Source organism: Oncorhynchus mykiss, chromosome 15, assembly GCF_057628025.1.
Source record: "Oncorhynchus mykiss isolate SJ-2025 chromosome 15, ASM5762802v1, whole genome shotgun sequence".
Lineage (NCBI taxonomy): Eukaryota > Metazoa > Chordata > Actinopteri > Salmoniformes > Salmonidae > Oncorhynchus > Oncorhynchus mykiss.
The window spans coordinates 48719988-48745937 of NC_143036.1; the positions used below are offsets into that span (position 1 = coordinate 48719988).

General features: G+C 41.6%; 1 protein-coding gene across 1 annotated transcript in view; it reads left to right on the top strand.

Moving 5' to 3' along the window:
* LOC110490137 (DENN domain-containing protein 2A) overlaps positions 1 to 25950 on the top strand; it is a 42270-nt gene that overhangs the window by 6216 nt on the left and 10104 nt on the right. The window contains 2 exon segments of the mRNA XM_021563336.3: positions 8453 to 8562; positions 9751 to 9820. Of these exon segments, the coding sequence (XP_021419011.3) occupies positions 8453 to 8562; positions 9751 to 9820 (180 nt within the window).

Consider the following 25950-nt stretch of genomic DNA (forward strand, 5'->3'; position numbering starts at 1 on the left):
GCCCCACCCATCTCGTTTCGCTCTCGAAGCGCACATTTGACGCTCTGGCCGATGATTTGTTTACCTCTGGATAACATGAAAACAGCCTAACCAGCTCAGCTGGCAGCAATTTCATTACTCTTTTTTTACCGATGTTTACTGACACTGGCCATATTCAACGGGTGTTGTACACACATCACGTAACGTTAGCTAACCAGCCAACGTTAGCTAGTTAAACAGTAAACAGTGCCAACAATGCCACAGTGCTGGGAGCTAACAAACCATATTCAATGTTAGCTAGCTAACATTAGGTTCTAAGTAGAACAGCACACAGCTCTGGGAAATGAATAATAACGTCAGTTAGGGAGCCAGCTGGCTAACGTTAGCTAGCTAGCTAACGGTACATTTTAGCTTGAAATTAAACCACTGCCTGTCAAAATTAGAAAATGTGTCATATCTAAAAAGCTAACGCTAGACTATCTTACCTGTAAACATCATCGTGCATGGACGCGTCTCCCTGTCAGGAATGCCGTGCCATGGTTGCCCTTAGTTTGAAGATGTAATCCGGAGAAAGGTGTTTCCTCCATCTCTTTAGCTATCATACTCTGATACTTGATCCTCCAGAAAGTGGAGAACCACACTTATGCAGCTCCACTACACAATACATTTTTTTTAAAGACGTGTTTGACAGGATTACCAACACAGACTGATTCTATGGCAAACCAATCCGAACTCCTTTCTCGGCATGTCCAGCCCACTCATTATCTCAGCCAATCATGGCTAGTGGGAAGGTTGCTGACTTTTTCTGTGGCTTAACCAACAAGGTTCGTAATTTAATCTCTAATGATTCCCCAACCCACATGAGGGAGCGTAATCATCGACTGACACTAATTACCATAGCGCAACGAACATAAATATTCCTAGAAAATATTCCTATTCATGAAAATCACAAGTGAAATATATTGAGACACAGCTTAGCCTTTTGTTAATCACCCTGTCATCTCAGATTTTCAAAATATGCTTTACAGCCAAAGCTAGACAAGCATTTGTGTAAGTTTATTGATAGCCTATCATAGCATTTTGTCCAGCTAGCAGCAGGTAACTTGGTCACTGAAATCAGAAAAGCAATCAAATTAAATCGTTTACCTTTGATGAGCTTCGGATGTTTTCACTCACGAGACCACCAGTTAGATAGCCAATGTTCCTTTTTTCCCAAAATATTATTTTTGTAGATGAAATAGCTCCTTTGTTCTTCACGTTTGGCTGAGAAATCGCCCGGAAATTGCAATCACAAAAACACCGAAAAATATTCCAAATTAGCTCCATAATATCGACAGAAACATGGCAAAGGTTATTTATAATCAATCCTCAAGGTGCTTTTCAAATATCTATTCGATAATATATCCACCGGGACAATTGGTTTTTCAGTAGGACCGATTGGAATAATGGCTACCTCTGTATTTTACGCAATAATCACTCTGGGAGCCATCAGGTGACCAGTTGCGCAATGTAGCCGCTTACGGGTATTCTTCAACATAAATGCGTAAAACTACGTAACAATGCTGTAGACACCTTGGGGAATACGGAGAAAAAGTAATCTGGTTGATAGCCCATTCACTGCTCAATAGGGACGCATTGGAACCCTATGTGTAAAATAGTAAATAATGACTACTTCTCAGAAAGTATTAAACTGTCAAGAGGAGTAAAACAAGGTTGTTCACATCGGCAAATGTATAGCCATCGAAATTTTTGCTATTGAAATCAGATCCATCAATAATATCAAGGAGCTAGAAATCCAGGGCTTAAAAACAAAGGTGTCATTGTAGGCTGATGATTCATGTTTTCTTTTAAATCCACAATTTGGATCCCTCCATGGACTCATAGAGGATCTAGATAATGTTTCTTACTTCTCTAGATTAGAACTAAATTATGATATACACTATATTACATACAGTCATATTAGAGTTTTTTTATTATGTGAGCAAAAAATATTACATTTTATTTTGGAATGTCAAGTCAGACAAAATTAAAAATATATAATGAATATTAATTCGGAGGGCAGAAATTATTCAATATTAAAGCACTTTAATCCAAATGGGTTCTCTAGCATATTAGTAAGAATGGCTCACCCTGTGTTCAAGAATGGCCTTTTTCTCTTTATTCAGATTCAAACCTCTCACTTTCGGATATTTGAAAATTAAATAATCTCCAAAATATTGCTATTTTTAAAACAAGCCATACAAATTGGTTACAATTTCAGGTTAATCCACTATAAAAGACAGAACATATATTACAACAAATATTATTTTTTAACTCAAATATACTAATTGATAAAAAAAAACATTATTTGAAAAAATAATACATTAAAATAGCATAACCTTTGTAAATTATATCATAAATAGGACTGGAGTTAAGTCGCATGTACACCCAATATGGTCCCCCTGTTGATGATGCTTATTATGTATTATGGTTGAATCAAAAGATGACATGTAATAAAAATTTAATTAAATTGGAAACAATTAAATATATATGTGAAATTAAATTAAGAACATCTTCAGGCTAGGGTCTATTTTTCTCAATTTCCACCTGACTGGTGTGCCCAAAGTAAACTGCCTGTTGCTCGGGCCCTGAAGCCAGGATATGCATATAATTGGTACCATTGGAAAGAAAACACTCTGAAGTTTGTAGAAATGTTAAAATAATGTAGGAGACTATAACACAATAGATATGGTAGGTGAAAATTCAAAGAAAAACCAACAGGATATTTTTTTGAGAGCCCATGCATGCTCTTCCATTGGAACATATAGGAGAAAAAAAATTATCTAGCTCCCACTATGCAATTCCTATGGCTTCCACTGGGTGTCAGTAGTCTTTGTTCAAGGTTTCAGGCTTGTTTCTTCCAAAAAGAGTAAGAAATGCGAGTTTTACTACAGGGACACAGACTTGGAAATTCGTGTATGCGTGTCCGACGAAGAGGACATGCACCTGCTGATATCGTTTTCCTATTGAACATACTTCTTTCCGTATGAAATATTATAGTTTAATTACATTTTATTGTACCTGAGGATTAAGTAGAAATGTATTTTGACTTGTTTTAACAAAGTTTAGCAGTAGCTTTCTGGATTCATTGTTGAACGAGTGGACTACTCAAATCGATGACGCCAACTAAACAGATTTTTTGGAACATAAAGAAGGATTTTATCTAACAAAACGGCACTACATTTGTAGCTGGGACCCTTTGGATAACAAATCAGAGGAAGATTTTCAAAAAGTAAGTGAATATTTAATCGCTATTTATGAATTTATGAAACCTGTTCCTTGGACAAATATTTTGATGTGGGGCGCCGTCCTCAAACAATTGCATGGCATGCTTTCCCTGTAAAGCCTACTGTAAATCGGACAGTGCAGTTAGATTGACAAGAATTTAAGCTTTTAACCAATATAGGACACTTCTATGCACGTAAAATGTTTAATATCCATCATTTTTATGATTATTTATTTTAATTGCGCTCCTTACAGTTTCATTGGAATTTGTCCCACTAGCCTTAAACAATAATGTATGTTGATGCTATTATTATATACAATATCCAGTGGCGATTTTAGCATGTACATCTTGGTGGGGCAAACATGCCAGCAAAGCCACTACACAACACAACACTAAACAATACATTAATTGCACTATAACAATGACTAATGGCGCACACAAACTGGTAAGGCCTACATAAAGCTGTCCCAACAGCAGAGTTTTATTTTCAGCTCCATGGAGTGAATCCTTACCACTGCTACACCTGGCCATTAGCGAAGCCTTGTCTGGCAGCAAAACAGTTAATTCAGCCTCATTTCCTGCTTAAAAAAACATAGCTGATACTGTATAGCTGACTTGCTTAAACAAATGTGGTTTCTACTGACAATTGAGATGTACAAACTATGGTATAAGGGAGTCATTGTAAATAAGAATTTGTTCTTATTAACTGACTTGCCTAGTCAAATAAAGGTTAAATAAAAATACAAAAAATATATATGCTGTATATATAAGGGGACAACAAGTGGATAAGAGGCAATCGGTAATTTTGATTAAGACATTAATGAGCAAGCTAGGACGGACGTTTTTTTGAGCACTTTTGAAATGTACAGTGACAAAATTCAGAACATGGGCCGTTCTTACAGTATTCTCCCTGTACACCAAGTCAGAACCGTAGGATGCATATAGGGGGCATATAACCAGACAATGAAATCACTTACAATATTCATTGATTACATTTCTCTAAAACAGACTATTGGCTACATGTACAGCACCAAGTCAGAACAGTATGCTAAGTTAAGGGGGAAAGGGACCAAATGATTAGCGTGAGGCACATGGGCTACTAACAGCTTACCACACAACATACAGTGGGGCAAAAAAGTATGTAGTCAGCCACCAATTGTGCAAGTTCTCCCACTTAAAAAGATGAGAGAGGCTTGTCATTTTCATCATAGGTACACTTCAACTATGACAGACAAAATGAGAAAAAAAATCCAGACAATCACATTGTAGGATTTTTAATTTATTTATTTGCAAATTATGGTGGAAAATAAGTATTTGGTCAATAACAAAAGTTTCTCAATACTTTGTTATATACCCTTTGTTGGCAATGACAGAGGTCAAACGTTTTCTGTAAGTCTTCACAAGGTTTTCACACACTGTTGCTGGTATTTTGGCCCATTCCTCCATGCAGATCTCCTCTAGAGCAGTGATGTTTTGGGGCTGTTGCTGGGCAGCACAGACTTTCAACTCCCTCCAAAGATTTTCTATGGGGTTGAGATCTGGAGACTGGCTAGGCCACTCCAGGACCTTGAAATGCTTCTTACGAAGCCACTCCTTCGTTGCCCGGGCGGTGTGTTTGGGATCATTGTCATGCTGAAAGACCCAGCCACGTTTCATCTTCAATGCCCTTGCTGATGGAAGGAGGTTTTCACTCGAAATCTCACAATACATGGCCCCATTCATTCTTTCCTTTACACGGATCAGTCGTCCTGGTCCCTTTGCAGAAAAACAGCCCCAAAGCATGATGTTTCCACCCCCATGCTTCACAGTAAGTATGGTGTTCTTTGGATACAACTCAGCATTCTTTGTCCTCCAAACACGATGAGTTGAGTTTTTACCAAAAAGTTATATTTTGGTTTCATCTGACCGTATGACATCATCCAAATGCTCTCTAGCAAACTTCAGACGGGCCTGGACATGTACTGGCTTAAGCAGGGGGACACGTCTGGCACTGCAGGATTTGAGTCCCTGGCGGCGTAGTGTGTTACTGATGGTAGGCTTTGTTACTTTGGTCCCAGCTCTCTGCAGGTCATTCACTAGGTCCCCCCGTGTGGTTCTGGGATTTTTGCTCACCGTTCTTGTGATCATTTTGACCCCACGGGGTGAGATCTTGCGTGGAGCCCCAGATCGAGCCCCAGATCTTGCGTGGAGCCCCAGAAATCAACTGCTCCCACAGTTGATTTATTCAAACCAAGCTGCTTACCTATTGCAGATTCAGTCTTCCCAGCATGGTGCAGGTCTACAATTTTGTTTCTGGTGTCCTTTGACAGCTCTTTGGTCTTGGCCATAGTGGAGTTTGGAGTGTGACTGTTTGAGGTTGTGGACAGGTGTCTTTTATACTGATAACAAGTTCAAACAGGTGCCATTAATACAGGAAACGAGTGGAGGACAGAGGAGCCTCTTAAAGAAGAAGTTATAGGTCTGTGAGAGCCAGAAATCTTGCTTGTTTGTAAGTGACCAAATACTTATTTTCCACCATAATTTGCAAATAAATTCATTAAAAATCCTACAATGTGATTTTCTGGATTTTTTTATTCTCATTTTGTCTGTCATAGTTGAAGTGTACCTATGATGAAAATTACAGGCCTCTCTCATCTTTTTAAGTGGGAGAACTTGCACAATTGGTGGCTGACTAAATACTTTTTTGCCCCACTGTACACTTAGTATTCATTTCCTAGCTTCAGTATACATATCTCCCTGGCATATCACATCATTTATGCATCAGCATAGAAGACATTTTGGACTCACCTTGTTGTGTTGTGCTCACTTGAACAGCATGGCGGTCGTAGGCAAATTTTGTCCTCAAACTTTTTATCAAAGTCTGGCATTCTCTGGACTTATGGTGATTTCAAGACAACTGGGAACTCTGGAAAAAAAACAAGGTTGAATCATGACGTCAGTGCACTTCAGGTCGGAGCTCTAGAAAGAGGCCCGAGTTCCTGACTTGGAATTCCGAGTTGGATGACCGTTCAAAAAGTATTCAGAGTTAGTTCCCACTTGTCTTGAATTCACTGAAGTCTGAGATTTCCCAGTTCAGAGTTTCCAGTTGTTTTGAACACGGCAGAAGTCATGCTGGATTGCCAGCATGGCCATTGTATTCAAACTTTTCTGGCCCATGGTGTTGAATGTTCATCCTTTTAAGCTTGGAAAAGAGACCCTTAAACCCAGACTTGGACCACACAACCACTCCACTGAATAGCAGGTTAGTGATTACTTTGCAATGCTTGCAGTTAGCAAATTATTCCTTCCAAGCCACTCATTGTTGAATTTGCAAATTCCAATATGTTGTGTGTGTAATGTTTACGTCCAATGGCTGATGAACACCGATATGTCTTATCTATAATTTCTCTTCGTATGACAAGAATTGAAAAGGATATGGCAGTAGATTGTTGATGTGATTTTTGACAATGACTGCTTGTCTAGCTTGCTAGCTAAGTCCAATCAAAGCTATGGTAGATATAGCGTGATTTGACGTCATTTTATCTGTTGCCAATGAGCCTTCTTGGATGGGCACTTCTAATGTAACTCTATTGCAGCACCCAAGGGGCTTGAATTTTTGAGCTCACCGTAGATTTTGCATTGATGTAGTGTGCCCATGAGTGACAGAACACTGAGCCAATCATGGCGCAACTAGAGAACATTACTAACCCCTATGCACAGTATTTTCCATTGGTTGCCCCACCACCATAGAAAGCACTGATCTGGGCTGAAACACCGGCATTTTGGAGCTGCCTTACTCAAGAAAGCAAAAAAGAGACCATGTTTGTATGCGACTTTATTAACTCAATAATTTTTTGTTTTTACATTGTTTGCAAACTGATATTTGACAGGTATTATTAACTAAATTAAATGCAAATAGGCAACAAAAATATATATTATTATTATTATATATACGGTCAAAAGTTTTAGAACACCAACTCATTCAAAGGTTTTTCTTTATTTTTACTATTTTCTACATTGTAGAATAATAGTTAAGACATCAAAACTATGACATAACCAATATGGAATCATGTAGTAATCAAAAAAGTGTTTAACAAATCAAAATATATGTTATAGTTGAGATTCTTCAAAGTAGCTATATTTTGCCTTAAAATGTATAAAGGTTGAGAACATTTGTGAAACAGCACAGTTGGAAATATATGGAAAATAGACATCAAACTTGGATGGTATTCAGAGATAGAGCTGAAGGGTGGGACTAAAAATAACAAAAAAACAAGATAACTAATGTAAAATATACTGTGTCAGTAAAATGTATATAGAATGTATATATGCAATATTAAAGCTGATCCACCCCACTTTAAAGATACTGTTTTATTTTTCATTAATTTTCATTAATATTCTACTTTGACATTAAAGAGTATTTTCTGTAGATTTTTGACAAAAGAAAAATTTAAAATAATTTTAATCCCACTTTTTAGCACAATAAAATGTGGGAAAAGTCCAGGGGTGTGAATACTTTCTGAAGGCACTTTATAGCACGTGCACACATGCATACTAACATCTCACACACACACACACACACACCACATATGCTGCTCCTACTGTCTATCATCTATCCTGTTGCCTAGTTACTTTATCCCTACCTACAGTATATGTACATAGCTAACCTCAATTACCTTGTACATTGACTCGGTACTGGTACTCCCTGTATATAGCCATGTCACTTTTTTATTTATTGTTGTACACTGCATTTATTCCTCGTGTTACTATTTACATGTTTTATTCTATATCTTTATCTTAACTCTTTATTGTTAGAAAATGACCAATAAGTAAGGCTTTCACTGTTGGACTACAGCTATTGTTTATGAAGTGTGTGTCAAATAGAATGTGATTTGATTTGAGTGCCTGGACAGAAAATGTGTCCTGACCAAGCCCCTTCTCCTTTTCGATTTGCAGATATAAAATTATGCTGCACAGAAATTGCACTTTGGGGAATATAACATTTTTATGAATTTTAAAGTGACAGGATAGTTAGCAATCTGTCGATGGTTCCACTTAACCTTCCAATTGTCTTAGCATTGGGTAATTCTCTGAGATCTGCAATTCACTTCAGGAAAGTGTTTAGATGTTAAAGGCTAAGTGTTGATTTGGGTCGGGGTTAGACTCGGTTTTTGATGGATTTCGTATTTTGACCCAGACTTATGATGTTTTGTCCTGCTCTTTCTGCAGCTGGAGCGGAGCTTCAAGTTCATGAAGGAGACAGAGGATCAGCTAAGGATCATCCCCCAGTTCTGTTTCCCTGATGCTAAGGACTTGAAGCCAGTAGAGAACTACCCCAGGTCAGCAGGATCACACTCATAATGCACTAATCTAATATAGCCTACATGTCTTTGTAATCATGCACAGTTCTAATGTTTGAGAAAAGCACTTTATAGATAGAATGTATTTAGCTATTTATTATGGATCTGTACCATACTTTACTCTTATTAACCTCAAAAATACTGACCTTGGAGACTATGTGGCCCAGTAAACATTACCCCATTGGGCCCATGTCGGTATTCAGTGGGCAAGGTGGGTACGGGCTAGCCCACAGCAATCCAACAACGTCCCAAAACACTAAGCCCACACCAGCCCCAAACGGGCTAGCCCACAACAAGCCCAACACAAGCTAGCCTACACCAGCCAAACAAAGGTTATCCAACACCCATCCCACATCAGCGCAACATGGGCTAGCCTACACCAATCCCAAATCAGCCCAACACAGGCTAGCCTACACCAGCCCAACACGTGCTAGCCTACAAGAGCCCAACACAGGCTAGCCAACACCAGCCCAACACAGGCTAGCCTACAACAGCCCAACACAGGCTAGCCAACACCAGCCCAACACAGGCTAGCCCATGCCAAGCCTTCAACAGCCCAACACATTTTAGCCCACACCAGCCCAACACAATGACAATGATGAGGTCTATAAAATTACTTAAATAAGTGCCAAATGTTATATATGAGAAACTTAAGTTTCTCTTGTAAAAATATATTTTGAAAGAAACATCTTGGTCATCCGTGATCCCTTAAATACCTTTACGTCTTGACAATTATGCAATTTATGCATTGAAATAAAGTATAATTAATTAATTATAAATTAATATATTCCTATGAAATTGCAACAGCTTATCGGCCCAATATAGGCAGCTTACATGGGGCCAATAATTTTGTCCGCAATGGGCCCACATCGTTCTAATATGGACATGTTTGCTGGGAAAGGAGAGGCTTATTTCAGGCAAAGTGAGGGCTGCCCTCACCAGATATGGGCTGCCCACATTGGGTCACACTGGGCCAATGCCTTGGGGGCCAACGTGGAGCTGTTGAGCAAAGGCACATTAGCCCAATATGGGGAGTCAGCATGGGGACAATATGTTTGCCTGCATTGGGCCCACATCATACCAATGTGAACATGTTTTCTGGGGGGTTTATATCACAATCCTGTAAGCATATTATACATACATTTATTGTATTTTATTTTTCCACAGTGAAATGTTCTCTTTTGTTTTGACTGGCGAAGATGGAAGCAGGAGGTTTGGATACTGTCGTCGTCTACTGGTACATTTTGCATGTATTCCTTCAGTACACATATACACTACTTGCCCAAAAGTGTGTGGACACCAGCTCATTGAACATCTCATTCCAAAATCATGGGCATTAATATGGAGTTGGTCTGCCCCTCCACTTTTCTGGAAAGGCTTTCCACTAGATGTTGGAACATTGCTGCGGGAACATGCATCTATTTAGCTACAAGAGCATTATTGAGGTTGGGAACTGATGTTGGGCGATTAGGCCTAGGTCGCAGTGCATTTCGGGCAGGTAGCGTTCTCCTGGCATCCGCCAAACCCAGATTTGTCAGTCAGACTGCCAGACAGTGAAGCGTGAACCATCACTCAGAGAACGCGTTTCCACTGCTCCATAGTCCAATGGTGCTTTGCACCACTCCAGCCGACGCTTGGCATTGTCCACGGTGATATTAGGCTTGCTTGGCCATGGAAACCCATTTCATGAAGTTCCCGACAAACAGTTATTGTGCTTATGATGCTTCCAGAAAAAGTTTGGAACTTGGTAGTGAGTGTAGTAACAGATGATTTTTATGCGCCACGTGCTTCAGCACTCGTTGATCCAATTCTATGAGCTTGTGTGGCCTACCACTTTGTGGCTGAGCTGGTGTTGCTCCTAGACATTTCCATTTCACAATAACAGCACTTACAGTTGACCGGGGAAGCTCTAGCAGAAATTTAATGAACTGACTTGTTGGAAAGGTGGCATCCTATGATGGTGCCACGATGAAAGTCACTCATCTCTTCAGGCCATTTTACTGTCAATGTTTGTCTATGGAGATTGCATGGCGTGTGCTCGATTTGATACACCTGTCAGCGATGGGTGTGGCTGCAATAGCCAAATCCACTAATTTGAAGGGGTGTCCACATACTTTTGTGTATATCTATAGTGTACCATACAGACAGACAGACAGTCACCGACAGGAAGTGGTTATCTATGATGTCAGCTGAGTAAATAACCATGATACTGCAAATAGAGATGGACTGGTGGGAAACAGTTATTCCCTGAGATGGATTCAGCGGAAATATGTGTGTGTATGTGTGCGCTTATGCGTGTGCTTTACTGTGTGTATAGTGTTGTAGATGCTTGTGTGTTGTTATTTTTGTGAAAACATCCTCAGTCTCTTTCACCCTGCTGAAAAAAACAGCATAGACCAGCATACATTTCAAGCTGGTCAGTGCTGGTCTATGCTGGTTAGTGCTGTTCAGATGCTGGTCAAACTGGTATGACCAGCATGGTCTAACTGGTCAAGCTGGTCTGATCAGGATGGTCTAGCTGGTTATGCTGGCAGAAACCTGTGTTTTCGCTGGTGACCAGCGTTTGTTGTGTTTTTGCTGGTGACCAGCCTTCGCTGTGTTCTCGCAGGTGACCAGCCTTTGCAAAAACCAGCATCAAAACACATTATGCTGGCCAGCCAGAGTGGATTTTCACAAGCTACATTCAGAATAGAGAGCAATAGTAATGGCTTTTTTTTTGTAGGCACTAACTCCGCCATGGCTTGTTGTCCAAAGCCTATGGAGAAATGTATGTTTTGTTCGTAGGGTTTTTGGAAAAACACGAAAAAAATATCTGTGGTAAACACAGTCTTAGGAGATCTTATGCGTTTTGTTCTATGAGATCATCTTCATCAGCTGACATCACTTCTTGTGAATTTTGAAGCATTTTTGTAATCAAAGGAAGCACATAAAGCACATAATGGCTTGAAAATTCATAAAGGTAATGTCATATTTGGTTTGATTCCAGGCTGCATTACAACCGTCCGTGATTGTGAGTCCCTTTGGGCGCAGCACAATTGCCCCAGCGTCGTCCTGGTTTGGCCGGTGTAGGCCGTCATTGTAAATAAGAATATATTCTGAACTGACTTGCCTAGTTAAATAAAAAAAGGTGACTGATATTATTTATTAGATTGAGCCTGTGTTAAAGGTGAACTGCACAGACTGATTCTGCATGTGTTCCGGTGCTCATTAAGAAATGCAGTGGCTATTACTGAAGCCCAAACGGGTTGTCTTTGGATTGTGGTTTAATGTGGGTGTTTCTTGGGTCTGTCTTTGCCATTCAATCACAACAAACAAACAAGGGCAGTAGTGAGTAACTTAGTGACAGCGAGGTAAGCTATGCTAGCTTTGTTATGGAGTTAAGTTTTGAAGTTGAGGACTTCTCTTCTCCTGACTGACTCGCCATCAGAAGATGTTCTTGTTTTTAGCCAACCTGACAACAGCAAGCTAGCTATATCTTGGGGATAGCTACAGCTGGCTAGCATATCTAGCTAGCTGATATTTCTCTGTCAAATCACAGTTATGCCAAGATAGCAAGAAGTACCAGCGTCTGGAATGTGTTTCACAAGACACTTGCTCTACAACACCTTGCTACTAAAGTAAAGTTTAGACATGTTACAGTTGAAACAATATCAACTGCCAACACAATATTCTACAACTGGCTAGTTACACTTTACCTATCAACTGAAAATAAATTGTGGGTAGAGTACAGAATAGACAGAACAAGGGTTCTATCTGTGGTTAGATTCTACACACAGTTAAAATACGTTTTGTGCACCAAATTCACCATATTATTTTTTAATCTTCAACATAGAAATGATACCAAAAATAACTTACTGAAACTTGTTACAAATGACGGAGTCATCCATGATTCACCAAACTATATTGTGAAAGAGGAAGCAAAGTGACTTTAAGCATATGTTTTTGTTTCAGACTCCTCCATCTCTACTAACCGAAGTTAATTGCATGGAGTTTTTTTCTATTAATAATGTAAAACTAACAGCTGTACAGAAAGACTCAGGGAAAGGCCAAATTACAGATGAGGAACTTCTTGATGCAATAGCAAAAGTGTGCAAAGCTGTCATCAGGCATCAGGCAGACTTTGAATAATCTAAAATATATTTTGATTTGTTTAGCACTTTTTTGGTTACAACATGATCCCATATGTGTTATTTCATAGTTCTGATGTCTTCACTATTATTCTACAATCTTGAACAGTAAAAATAAACTTTTGTCTGGTACTGTATATCTTCCATTGCCGATACAGATACTGTAACTATCAGCATTTTGTCTCCTGGTTGTCATCGCCTCGTATGGTGTCCCATATAAGACAGTTCCCTGACATGTTTGAAGAATACACAGGGTCTAGTTTGGAAGTTAAAAAATATATATTTCACCTTTATTTAACCAGGTAGGCTGGTTGAGAACAAGTTCTCATTTAAAACTGCGCCACGGCCAAGATAAAGCAAAGCAGTGCGACAAAAACAACAGCACAGAGTTAGACATAAACAAACGTACAGTCAATAACACAATAGAAAAATCTATGTACGGTGTGTGCAAATGAAGAAGAGTAGGGAGGTAAGGCAATACATAGGCCATGGAGGTGAAATAATTACAATTAGCAATAATACTGGAGTGATAGTTGTGCAAATGATGATGTGCAAGTAGAGACACTGGGGTGCAAAAGAGCAAACGGATAAGTAGCAATATGGGGATGAGGTAGTCAGTCGGGTGTGCTATTTACAGATTGGCTGTGTACAGGTACAGTGATCAGTAAGCTGCTCTGACAGCTGATGCTTAAAGATAGAGAGGGAGATATAAGACTCCAGCTTCAGTGATTTTTGCAATTCGTTCCAGTCATTGGCAGCAGAGAACTGGAAGGAAAGGCGGCTAAAGGAAGTATTGGCTTTGGGGGTGACCAGTGAAATATGCCTGTTGGAGCGCATGCTACGGGTGGGTGTTGCTATGGTGACCAGTGAGCTGAGATAAGGCGGGGCTTTACCTAGGATAGACTTATAGATGATCTGGAGCAAGTGGGTTTGGCGACGAGTATGTAGTGAGAGCCAGCCAACGAGAGCATACATGTTGCAGTGGTGGGTAGTATATGGGGCTTTGGTGATAGACTACATCCAATTTGCTGAGTAGAGTATTGGAGGCTATTTTGTAAATGTAAATGACATCGCCGAAGTCAAGGATCAGTAGGATGGTCAGTATTACGATGGTATGTTTGGCAGCATGAATGAAGGAGGCTTTGTTGAGAAATAGGAATCCGATTCTAGATTTAATTTTGGATTGGAGATGCTTAATGTGAGTCTGGAAGGAGAGTTTACAGTCTAACCAGACACCTAGGTATTTGTAGTTGTCCACATGTCAGAACCGTCCAGAGTAGTGATGCTGGTCGGGCGGGAGGGTGCGGGACGCAATCGGTTGAGGAGCATGCACTTAGTTTTACTTGCATTTAAAAGCAGTTGGAGGCCTCAGAAAGATTGTTGTATGGCATTGAAGCTGGTTGAAGGTTTGTTAGCACAGTGTCCAAAGAAGGGCCAGAAGTATACAGAATGGTGTCGTCTGCGTAGAGGTGGATCAGAGAATCACCAGCAGCAAGAGCGACATCATTGATATATACAGAGAAAAGAGTCGGCCTATGATTTGGACCCTGTGGCACCCCCATAGAGACTGCCAGAGGTCCGGACAACAGGCCCTCCGATTTGACACACTGAACTCTATCTGAGAAGTAGTTGGTGAACCAGGTGAGGCAGTCATTTGAGAAGCCTAGGCTATTGAGTCTGCCGAAAAGAATGCGGGGATTGACAGAGTCGAAAGCCTTGGCCAGGTCGATGAAGATGGCGGCATAGTACTGTCTTTTATGAATGGAGGTTATGATATCGTTTAGGACCTTGAGCGTGGCTGAGGTGCACCCATGACCAGCTCGGAAACCAGATTGCATAGTGGAGAAGGTACGGTGGGATTCGAAATCGTCGGTGATCTGTTTGCTAACTTGGCTTTCGAAGATTTTAGAAGGGCAGGAAGGATATAGGTCTATAACAGTTTGGGTCTAGAGTGTCTCCCCCTTCGAAGAGGGGGGTGACTGCAGCAGCTTTCCAATCTTTGGGGATCTCAGACGATACAAAAGGGAGGTTGAATAGGCTAGTAATAGGGGTTGCAACAATTTCGGAAGATAATTTTAGAAAGAGAGGGTCCAGATTGTCTAGCCCAGCTGATTTGAAGGGATCCAGATTTGCCGCTCTTTCAGAACATCAGCTGTCTGGATTTGGGTGAAGACGAAGTGTGGGGGGGAGGGGGGGGGGGGGATTGGGCAAGTTGCTGCAGGGGGTGCTGAGATGTTGGCCGGGGTAGGGGTAGCCAGGTGGAGGGCATGGCCAGCCGTAGAAAACTGCTTATTGAAATGATCGATTACCGTAGATTTATCGGTGGTGACAATGTTTCCTATCCTCAGTGCAGTGGGCAGCTTGGAGGAGGTGCTCTTATTCTCCATGGACTTTACAGTGTCCCAGAACTTTGTTCAGCTAGTACTACAGGATGCAAATTTATGTTTGAAAAAGCTAGCCTTAGCTTTCCTAACTGCCTGTGTATATTTGTTCCTAACTTCCCTGAAAAGTTGCATATCACGAGGGCTGTTCGATGATAATGCAGAACGCCACAGGATGTTTATGTGCTGGTCAAGGGCAGACAGGTCTGGAGTGAACCAAGGACTATATCTATTCCTAGTTCTACATTTTTTGAATGGGGCATGCTTATTTAAGATGGTGTGGAAGGCCCATTTAAAGAATAGGTATTCTGTAGTAATCCTTAGTATCTTGTTTGGGGTGCATTCTTTTTCGTTAGTTTTAGTTGGATTGTGCTAAGAACTGTGAGCTCTCCCACCATCCACACACACCATACATTCAAACTTCTCTGTCTTTATAGATAATCTGATGTGTGTTTACCACCACCATTTGTCTGCCCCTAATGGTCAGGAGCGTAAATGCCCGCAAAATACCATAATATAAGATGCACCCAAATTGGTTCCAACACATCGGCCCCTAAATGCAACCAACAATTAACCAAAACATAAAAGAAGGAGACAATAAGGTGAAATGTGAGTGAGAATCTTCCCTTCTTCTGTGGGTCAGAGTTCTTCACAGGTCCCTCTGTAACCTCTTGCATTAGACAGATCTTGGTAACAGGTCTGTACAGTTCTCCTGTTCTGGTTTTCAGTCTCAGAGTCTGGACCAGAGCCGCCTTGTCAGGGTAGGTTTCCGACACCTTTCCAATCAGCCTTGACCCTCTTGGAGCAGTAGGATCCATGATGATGAACAGGTCTCCCATGGAAAAACTTCTCTTCTGTTTCAAGTTTCAAATGTTCTTAGTCGCATCTACGAGATACGCATGGTATACAGTACATTGTCCAATGAAATGCTTACTTGCATGTCAAATCAAATTTTATTTGTCACATGCGCGAATACAACAGGTGTATCCCTTACAGTGAAATGCTTACTTACATGCCCTTAACCAACAATGCAGTTTTAAGAAAATACCCCCCCCCCAAAAAAAAAAAATTAAGTGATAAGAATAACAAATAAAAGATGTACGTACAGTTATTAAAGTGACTATGCATATATTAAAGTGACTAAAGTGACTATGCATATATTAAAGTGACTAAAGTGACTATGCATAACAGAGTAGCATCAGAGTTCCAGAGGGGGTGGGGTGGGGGGGGGGGGGGGCAATGGAAATAGTCTGGGTGGCCATTTGATTAGCTGTTCAGGAGTCTTATGGCTTGGGGGTAGAAGCTATATAGGAGCCTCTTGGACCTAGACATGGCGCTCCGGTACCGCTTACCATGCGCTAGCAGAGAGAACAGTCTATGACTAGGGTGGCTGTTCCGTCTCGATAATGCAACAACAATAAGAAATAGTAAAAATGAGAATATGAACAGAAAATAAATGGCAGTAAAAATAGAATCACAAACATTCTGAGCAAACAAAGTAATAAATCACGCAAATATAGCCATAGAAAAGCAAAGTCGAGCAGGAACCGACAAGATGCATGCTCTCCTCAGCGCCGCCATTGTTTGTTCCACTTTTGTCTTTCTTGTAACAATGGTAAGCACTCCTTCACCCATTGTTTCCAGAATAGATTGGCCAAGTACTGAACTTGTCTCCACCTTCTCCTGGTGTAAAGTAGAGCACTTTTCTCACCAGACGAAGAAGACGCTCCCAAATTCCACGATGATGAAAACCAGCAGGAGTGTTGAGCTTCCACTTTATTCCACTTGATAGCGAGACACTCTATCTTGCTGTGGTCCAGAGCAGCCAGTGCTTCTCTGAGCTCTCTTTCAGCTTCAATGAAATTTGTACCATTATTTGTGCGACATCCTTATGTGAGACATTTGACTTTGGCGACACATGGCTCTTCGCACAACGTTAATACAGGAATTGGTGTCCAATAACGAACTTCAAGGTTTATTGCTCTGCCTGCCATGCAAGTGAAAATGACACCATATCTTTTGACCATATATTAATAATTCACTTGACTGTAAGGCGTGCGCAACGGTAGCAGGGAAGTCAGACGCCGGCGAGCAGAACTAGGTATTAGCCGGAGCAGTTTAATAGCAAAACCAACGGCATAAAAATAACAAGACATGGGTACAAAACCCGTCGCGCACCAGTCAACACGTGCACAAGCACTTACAATAAACAATCCCACACAAAGACATGGGGGGAACAGAGGGTTAAATACACAACAAGTCATTGAGGGAATTGAAACAAGGTGTGAGGAAAAACAAGACAAAACACATGGAAAATTAAAAGTGGATCGATGATGTCTAGAAGACCGACGACGCCGACCGCCGAGCTCCGCCCGAACAAGGAGAGGACACGACTTCGGCGGAAGTCGTGACACTGACATCAGAGTGCTCAGCTGAACACTGTATTTTGGAAACACTCGGTTTGTTACTTTAACTAAATGATAACCCATCTTTGTTAAACATAATTTCCAAACTTATTTTTGCACAGATTCCTCAACACGGTTAGCTTTTTACAGCTAGGACCGCTATTTATTTTCCCAGAATCCTGCTTAAAGGACAGGCTTGAAAGAGCCACTAAGCTGCTAACATTAGCGATCAAGCTAACAAAGTTAGTCCCAGACGAGTTTTCCAATGGAGCCCTCTTTTTCTGGAGAGTTAAACAAATGGGTAAAGCACTGTATCTACTACGCTTTGTTTTGGGATAAACTGGGTCACTCAGAGTTCCAATGCAGCAATTGTTTGCTTGCAGAGGATTATAGGCTTGAGGGTGGTCTTCCTTGATCACGCAGGTAACGCATGGTGGAATGGTTACCTTTTCTATACCGGTGGATGGACGGTGTTCATCCACCCCCCCCCCCCCCCCCCCCCAATCTGATAGTGGAGGCAAAGGAGCACAGCAAGAGGAGCATGGCAATCAATGATGGTCGCATGTCACGAGCTGGGGATACCGATTTAGCGACCTGCTGCAATGCAGCCTACACTCCCAACGAGAGGCCCGGAGAGGATTCAAACTACAAATAGTTTCGCTGCCCTGGAGCCTGATCTGTCTGTGTCTGCGGCAGATGTGCCTACTCCTTCCCCTACGATTTTGAAGTCGACTTCGGCAACCTTCCATTCCTGCTCTGGATCGAGTGGGGCTTCTGTTGATGATAAGATTGGAGGAACTGGACTCGGTCATGAACCAGGACACGGTGGAATAAAATATATGTAAGGCTGTTTATTACAATGAAAAATATTGCTCAGGCGTGCACGGGCTGTTCAATTGACTCAGAGAGAGACCCTGGAACGCGCGCCGAAAACAAAGCGTGCATCAGAATTTGTACATAGAATGACGTAGGTAGAATCGTCTTTGTTCTTGCTTCGGACATGTTGGCGTGGAACAGCAGGGCGGGGTCTGGTCCCGCTGTCCCTTCTTCATTGGTGCAGAACTGAGTTCTTTGTTCTCTGTGCTGGTGTGTGTGGTTAGAGAGTTTCAGTGTGTGTGTTTGGATGTGTGTGTGTTTAGAGAGTTTCAGTGGGTGTGTTATCGTAGCCAGCCACCTGTGCGGGGGATGCCAGTGCGGTTAGTATCTGCTGTGGGACAGGGAGAGGGGAGTTTATAAAACAGAGTGCAAGCTTATAATTGCATGGTTAGGCCACAGGCAGACAATAGTCAGTGAATGCTTTATTACATGTGTTAATATGTTATTACACTTCTCCATCTGTCGGAGGCCTGCACCATCCTGTGAAGTGCGGGAGTGGGCAGATATCCTCGTCCTTCTTGCCAGCCGTGATTTAGGGCAGCTCCATGGTAAGAAATGTGACTGCTCCTGGTGCAAAAACAATGTCCTATCCCAGAGCTCAAGTAGATTACATTACTAAGCCCTCCCGAATGTACTACGCCAGGACATGGACATAGATTCTATCGTAGTCCATGTGGATTTAATGACATTATGAAAGGCAACTCTGAACAGTTGAAACTGGATTTCAAAGAGTTGATTGACTCTCTGCTAGACACTAATAAAATACCCACAATATATGGCCCTGTGCCCTTTCTGATTCGTGACAGTGAATGATTTAGCAGGATTCTTTCTCTTCACAACTGCCTACGTGATTATTGAGGCTCAAGGGGTGTAACTTTTGTTGACAATTTTGTTACCTTTTGGAAACAAAACACGTTTGTGTTCCTGGATCCTTTCACAGCATTAATAGGCTGCGTTGAGACTGACTTATCTATGACCCAACCACAGCTCATTTAATCCCTGCCATTGTGTCGCTAAGCTGTCATAATGACTAGCACTATGTAGTACTCCCATAGTCTGTTCTGGACTTGTGGACTGAAGAGACCTCTGGTGGCATGTCTTGTAAGGTATGCATGGGTGTCTGAGCTATGTGCTAGTCGTTTAAACAGACAGCTCTGTGTAGTAGTCAATCTCTTTTTTCTTCTTCTTTTTTTTGCAATTTCCCTAAGTCCCTCTTTGTGGCACCTGACCATATGACTGAACAGTAGTACAGGTGCAACACAACTAGAGCCTGTAGAACCTGCCTTGCTGATAGTGCTGTTAAGAAGTTAGAGCAGTGCTTTATTATGGACAGACTTCTCCTTGGCAGCAGCTAATGGGAATCCATAATAAATACAAAACCCCCACATTTGTGAAAGGAGGAATGTCAGGACAACAATTCTTTATTGTGGCAAATCTGCCATATTCTGTTCTCCAAACTCCCCGTGGTGATGCCGTCAGATGACACAATCAGAAATAACTTGTCTGCAGGCAGAGTTGGCCCTCATGATACAATACTTCTTTAGAAGTGCAGATAATGTGGTTTCTTCCAGCATGTCCCAGCTGCTTGTGAATGCGCTGTAGGAATCTTTCTCTCTGACTGAAAATAATGAGCAATAGACCACCCAATGCAGCTCTGACCTTCTGTTTCTACTTCGACTGACTGTACTTGCGAGTCACCAGCAGAGGTCAGTATTTAGTATTTTTTATTTTCCTTCTGAGCTATTGAAGAGTATCTCTGAGTTTAAGAAACCAAGCAACTGAGGCTTTGAGACATAGTTAATCAGTCGATTAGTTGCGCTCTGAGTCCTTTACAACAACATTCACCGTCAGGCCCCTTTTAATCTCTGGATCATCTGACGGGATTAAATGGGGGTCCAAAGCAGGCTTTGGCCATTCCGTCTCTGACTTTAAGATAAAGTCTGGGCCCTCTATCCATCTTTTACAAGCCCGAAAGCTGTCAGCCTACAACCCTCTGGAAGCCTCATAATCAGGATTCTACTTGATGCTGATATATCTCCACTAAGACACTTTTGTAGCTTCTCTTAAGGCTGCTACCTGGTTAGCCACAAAGTTGTGAAATCGTCTCTTCTCACTTTCAATGTCCAAAACCTTGACTGTCCCAGTTGAAGTGACAACTATTTCCTCAACATTCTGTCGACTTGAACCGCCAACACAGCAGCCGTGAGAATGGTAGTCTGCTTCAAGGGAGCGACTCACTTTTCCCAGCATAAATGAACGATTGACCGGTTTCTTGTTAATCCTGCTGAAAAAAACAGCATAGGCTGGTGAACAGTCTTTGTTGTGTTTTTGCTGGTGACCATAGGGGTATACTATGTACTGGGTTTGAGGAGAGTGGTAACTTTTTTGTCAGTGCTGAGTTCAACTAAGGATGACTGGTCATACGAAAGTGGCTCACCTTTTAGCCAGGTACATTTCTATGACAACAAATCCTTCAGAACTAAGCTGGTTGCTAACTCAAGGCTAACTCAATTTATCCTAAATAAAGTGTCTGGGCCACAAGTTGAGGATCAATGAAATCAGATACAATCTTTGCGAGAGGAAAGGTGTCATCATCCCCTTCACTGGACACACTCATTTCAAGATGGTGGCAAGCACTTCTTTTTTGTCTGATCTGTGTTTGTAGCTGAAAAGTTGTGTGGATTTTTGTCTCAATTTACCTTCGTTTCATCTTTCTGTGAACACATTGGACAATAGTGCGATATTTCATATAGAATAGGTCTGCTGAAACTTTTGAGGCCTACTTGGATATACCTGGGCACCCTACACTGCACTGGGGCATTATCTGAGCAGATGCCTAAATACTGCTGCTTTTATCCTCCCAAACTGACTTTTTCCAGATTGGTGGCTACCACCTTAAGAGGCTAAAGTGAACGTTTCACATCCGACGAGTGTCCGAGCCGGTGTAGTAGGATTTGATCTTGGTCTTGTATTGAAACTTTTCCTGTTTTTATGGTTTGTCGGAGGGCGTAGCGGGATTTCTTAAAAGCGTCCGGATTAGTGTCCCGCTCATTGAAAGGAGCAGCTCTAGCCTGTAGCTCAGTGATGATATTGGCTGTAATCCATGGGCTGTTGCTTGTAATTAGATATCAGGAGGATAGAGTGATGGTCAGATTTGCCAAATGAAGGGCGAGGAAGAGCTTTGTATGTGTCTCTGTGTGTGGAATAAAGGTGATCTATAGTTTGTTTTGCCTCTAGTTGAACAGGTGACATGCTGGTAGAAATTAGGTAAAACAGATTTCAGTTTTCTTGCATTAATGTCACTGGCCACTACGAGCACCGCCTCTGAGTGAGCATGGTCTTGTTTTCGTAAGTGTTTTGACGCCAACAGATGGCAGCATCGTGACTAGCTCTTAAGAAACTTTGCTGTATTTTGTTTATTTTACGTAAAATAAATTTTACATTTATTAACTCAGGAAATGTTTTGTCATCACATACAGCCGGGAAGAACTATTGGATATTAGAGCGGCGTTAACTCACCAGTTCTTCCAGCATTATGACCAGGAATACGACTTCCCTGGAGCAGATCCTTCGTTCACTCTCCCCAGAGCAATTGAACTTATTCCAGAGGCCGACCCAAAACAAAAAGCCAGCACGATTCTCAGTACATCACGCAGACAGGAATAAATATCTCTCCGGGAAGCAGAAGGGTGGAGGGGTATGCTTCATGATTAACGACTCATGGTGTATTTCTAGGAACATACAGAAACTCAAGTCTTGTTGTTCACCTGACCTAGAATACCTCACAATTAAATGCAGACAGTATGATCTCCCAAGGGATTTCTCCTCCGTCATCGCCACGGCCGTTTACATCCCACTTCAAGCCGAAACCTCAATGGCCCTCGAACTTCACTGGACATTATGCAAACTGGAAACCACATATCCTGAGGCTGCATTTATTGTATCTGGGGATTTTAACCTCTGGTACAAGTGGGTCGCTAGCCTCCCACCTCGACAACAGCCAGTGAAATTGCAGGGAGCCAAATTCAAAACAATAGAAATCCCATAGTTTAAATTCCTCAAACATACAAGTATTATACACCATTTTAAAGATAAACTTCTTGTAAATCCAGCCACAGTGTCCGATTTCAAATATTCTTTACGCCAAAAGCACACCAAACGATTTTGTTAGGTCAGCACCTAGTCACAGAAAACCATACAGCCATTTTCCAGCCAAGGATAGGGCTCACAATGTCAGAAATAGTGATTAAATTAATCACTAACCTTTGGTGATCTTCATCAGATGGCACTCACAGGACTTTATGTTACACAATAAATGTGTTTTGTTCGATAAAGTTAATATTTTTGTCCAAATTGGTGTTTTATGTTCAGAAATGCATCCGGTGAAAGTGCAGAGAGCCACATCAAATAACATAAATACTCATCATAAACATTGATAAAAGATACAAGTGTTAAACATACGAATACAGATAAACTTCTCCTTGACCTTTTGCGTGTAGGGGGCAGTATTTTCGTTTTTGGCTAAAAAACGTACCCATTTGAAACGGCCTATTTCTCAGCCCCAGAAACTAGAATATGCATATAATTGTCAGAGTAGGATAGAAAACACTCTAACGTTTCCAAAACTGTCAACATATTGTCTGTGAGTATAACAGAACTGATATTGCAGGTGAAAACCTGAGGAAAATCCAATCAGGAAGTGCCTCTTATTTTGAAACCTCTCTGTTCCTATGCATGCCTATCCTCCATTTAAAGGGATATCAACCATATTTTTATATGGCTTCCCTAAGGTGTCAAAAGTCTTTAGACATAGTTTCAGGCTTTTATTTTGAAAAATGAGCGAGAAAGATCACATTGCGTAAGTGGATAGGTGGGGGCTCTCAGAGTGAGTTTTGCGCAACAGAGTAAAGCGGACATTGTTTCTCCCTGTCCTATTGAAAAGCGTACACTCCCGTTTGATATATTATCGAATATATATTTTAAAAACTACCTGAGGATTGATTATAAAAATCGTTTGACATGTTTCTGTGGACATTACGGATATTATTTGGAATTTTCGTCTGCGTTGTCGTGACCGCTCTTTCCTGTGGATTTCTGAACATAACGCAACAAACAAACAGAGGTATTTTGGATATAAAAATAATATTTATGGAACAAAAGGAACATTTGTTGTGTAACTGGGAGTCTCGTGAGTGAAAACATCCAAAGATCAAAGATAAACGATTAATTTGATTGTTTTTCTGATTTTCGTGACCAAGCTACCTGATACTAAGTGTACTTAGTGTTTTGTCATGCGATCGACAAATTTACACAAACACTTGGATTGCTTTCGCTGTAAAGCATAATTTTAAAATCTGAGACGACAGGTGGATTAACAAAAGGCTAAACTGTGTTTTGCAATATTGCACTTGTGATTTAATGAAATGAATATTTTTTGTCATATTATTTTACTGTGGCGCTATGCTATTCAGCGGTTGCTGATGACAATTATACCGCTTAATGGATGGGTAGCGTCAAGAAGTTAATGCAACCGCTGTGTCAGATTTCAAAAAGGCTTTACAGCGGAAGCACACTTTACGATTATGTTAGGTCAGCTCCTAGCCACAGAAACCCATACATTCATTTTCCAACCAAGAAGAGTGTCACAAAAGTCAGAAATAGCATTAAAATTAATCACTTACCTTTGATGATCTTCATCTGGTGGCACTCCAAGGTTTCCATGTTAGACAACAAATGTTTGTTGTCCAAATACCTCAGTTTTGTTGGTGCATTGTGGCACAATGCACGCTCTCAAAGGCACAATGCACGCTCTCAAAACCAAGACTCTTTTCATCCAAAAAGTTGTATCAACATATCAACGGTCATACTTGCGCCATTAAGACTCTTGACCATTGCTATTCAAACTTCCGGAATGCTTACAAGGCCTTCACCCGCCCTTCTTTTGGCAAATCTGACCACGACTCCATCTTGCTCCTCCCGTCCTATATGCAGAAACTCAAACAGGAAGTCCCAGTGCTTCGTGCTATTCAACGCTGGTCTGACCAATCGGAATCCACGCTTCAGGATTGTTTTGATCACATGGACTGGGATATGTTCCGGGTAACTTGTGAAAATAATCTAGACGCATACACGGATACGGTGACTGAGTTCATAAGGAAGTGTATAGAATATGTAGTACCCACTGTGACTATTAAAACATACCCTAACCAGAAACCGTGGTTAGATGGTAGCATTCGCACGAAACTGAAAGCGAGAACCACCGGATTTAACCAGGGCAAGGCGACTGGTAATATGGCAGAATATAAACAGAGTAGTTATTCACTCCACAAGGGAAACAAGCTAAACGTCAGTATAGAGAAATTCAACAAAAATGTGCAATTCAACAGCTCCGACACGAAAAGTGTGTGGCAGGGACTACAGACAATCACGGACTACGAAAGGAAAACCAGACACTTCGCCAAGATCGCCGTCTTGCTTCCGGACAGGCTAAACATATTCTTTGCACGCTTTGAGGATAACACAGTGCCACTGACGCAGCCTGCTACCAAGGACTGTGGGCTCTCCTTCTCCGTGGCCGACGGGAGTAAAACATTTAAACGTGTTAACCCTCGCAAGGCTGCCGGCCCAGACGGCATCCCCAGCCGCGTCCTCCAAGCATGCGCAGACCAGCTGTCTGGTTTGTTTACGGGCATATTCAATCTCTCCCTATCCCAGTCTGCTGTCCCTACATGTTTCAAGATGGTCACCATTGTTCCTGTACCCTAGAAGGCAAAGGTAACTGAATTTAATGACTATCGCACTCACCTCTGTCATCATGAAATGCTTTGAGAGACTAGTCAAGGATCATATCAACTCTACCTTACCTGCCACCCTAGACCCACTTCAATTTGCCGCCCCAATAGATCCACAGACGATGCAATCAGCATCGCTCTGCACACTGCCCTATCACATCTGGACAAGTTGAATACCTATGTAAGAATACTGTTCATTGACTACAGCTCAGCATTCAACACCATAGTACCCTCAACTCATCATTCAGCTTGAGGCCCTGGGTCTGAACCCCGCCTAGTGCAACTGGCTCGTGGACTTCCTGATGGGCCGCCTCCAGGTGGTGAAGTTAGGAAACATCACCTCTGCTGATCCTCAACACTGGGTCCTAACAAGGGTGCGTGCACAGCCCCCTCCTGTACTCCCTGTTCACCCATGACTGCATGGCCAACTCAATCATCAAGTTTGCAGACGACACAACAGTGGTAGGCTTGGTTAGCAACGATGACGAGACAGGGCTCGGAGTGTGGGATAACAACCTCTCACTCAACGTCAGCAAAACAAAGGAGATGGTCGTGGACTTCAGGAAACAGCAGAGGGTGCACACCCCAATCTACATTGATGGGACCGCAGTGGAGTTGGTGGAAAGCTTCAAGTTCCTTGGCATATACATCACTGACAAACTGAAATTGACCACCCACACAGACAGTGTGGTAAAGGCGCAACAGAGTCTGTTCAACCTCAGGAGGCTAAAATTTGGCTTGTCACCTAAAACCCTCAAAAATGTTTACAGATGCACAATTGAAAGCC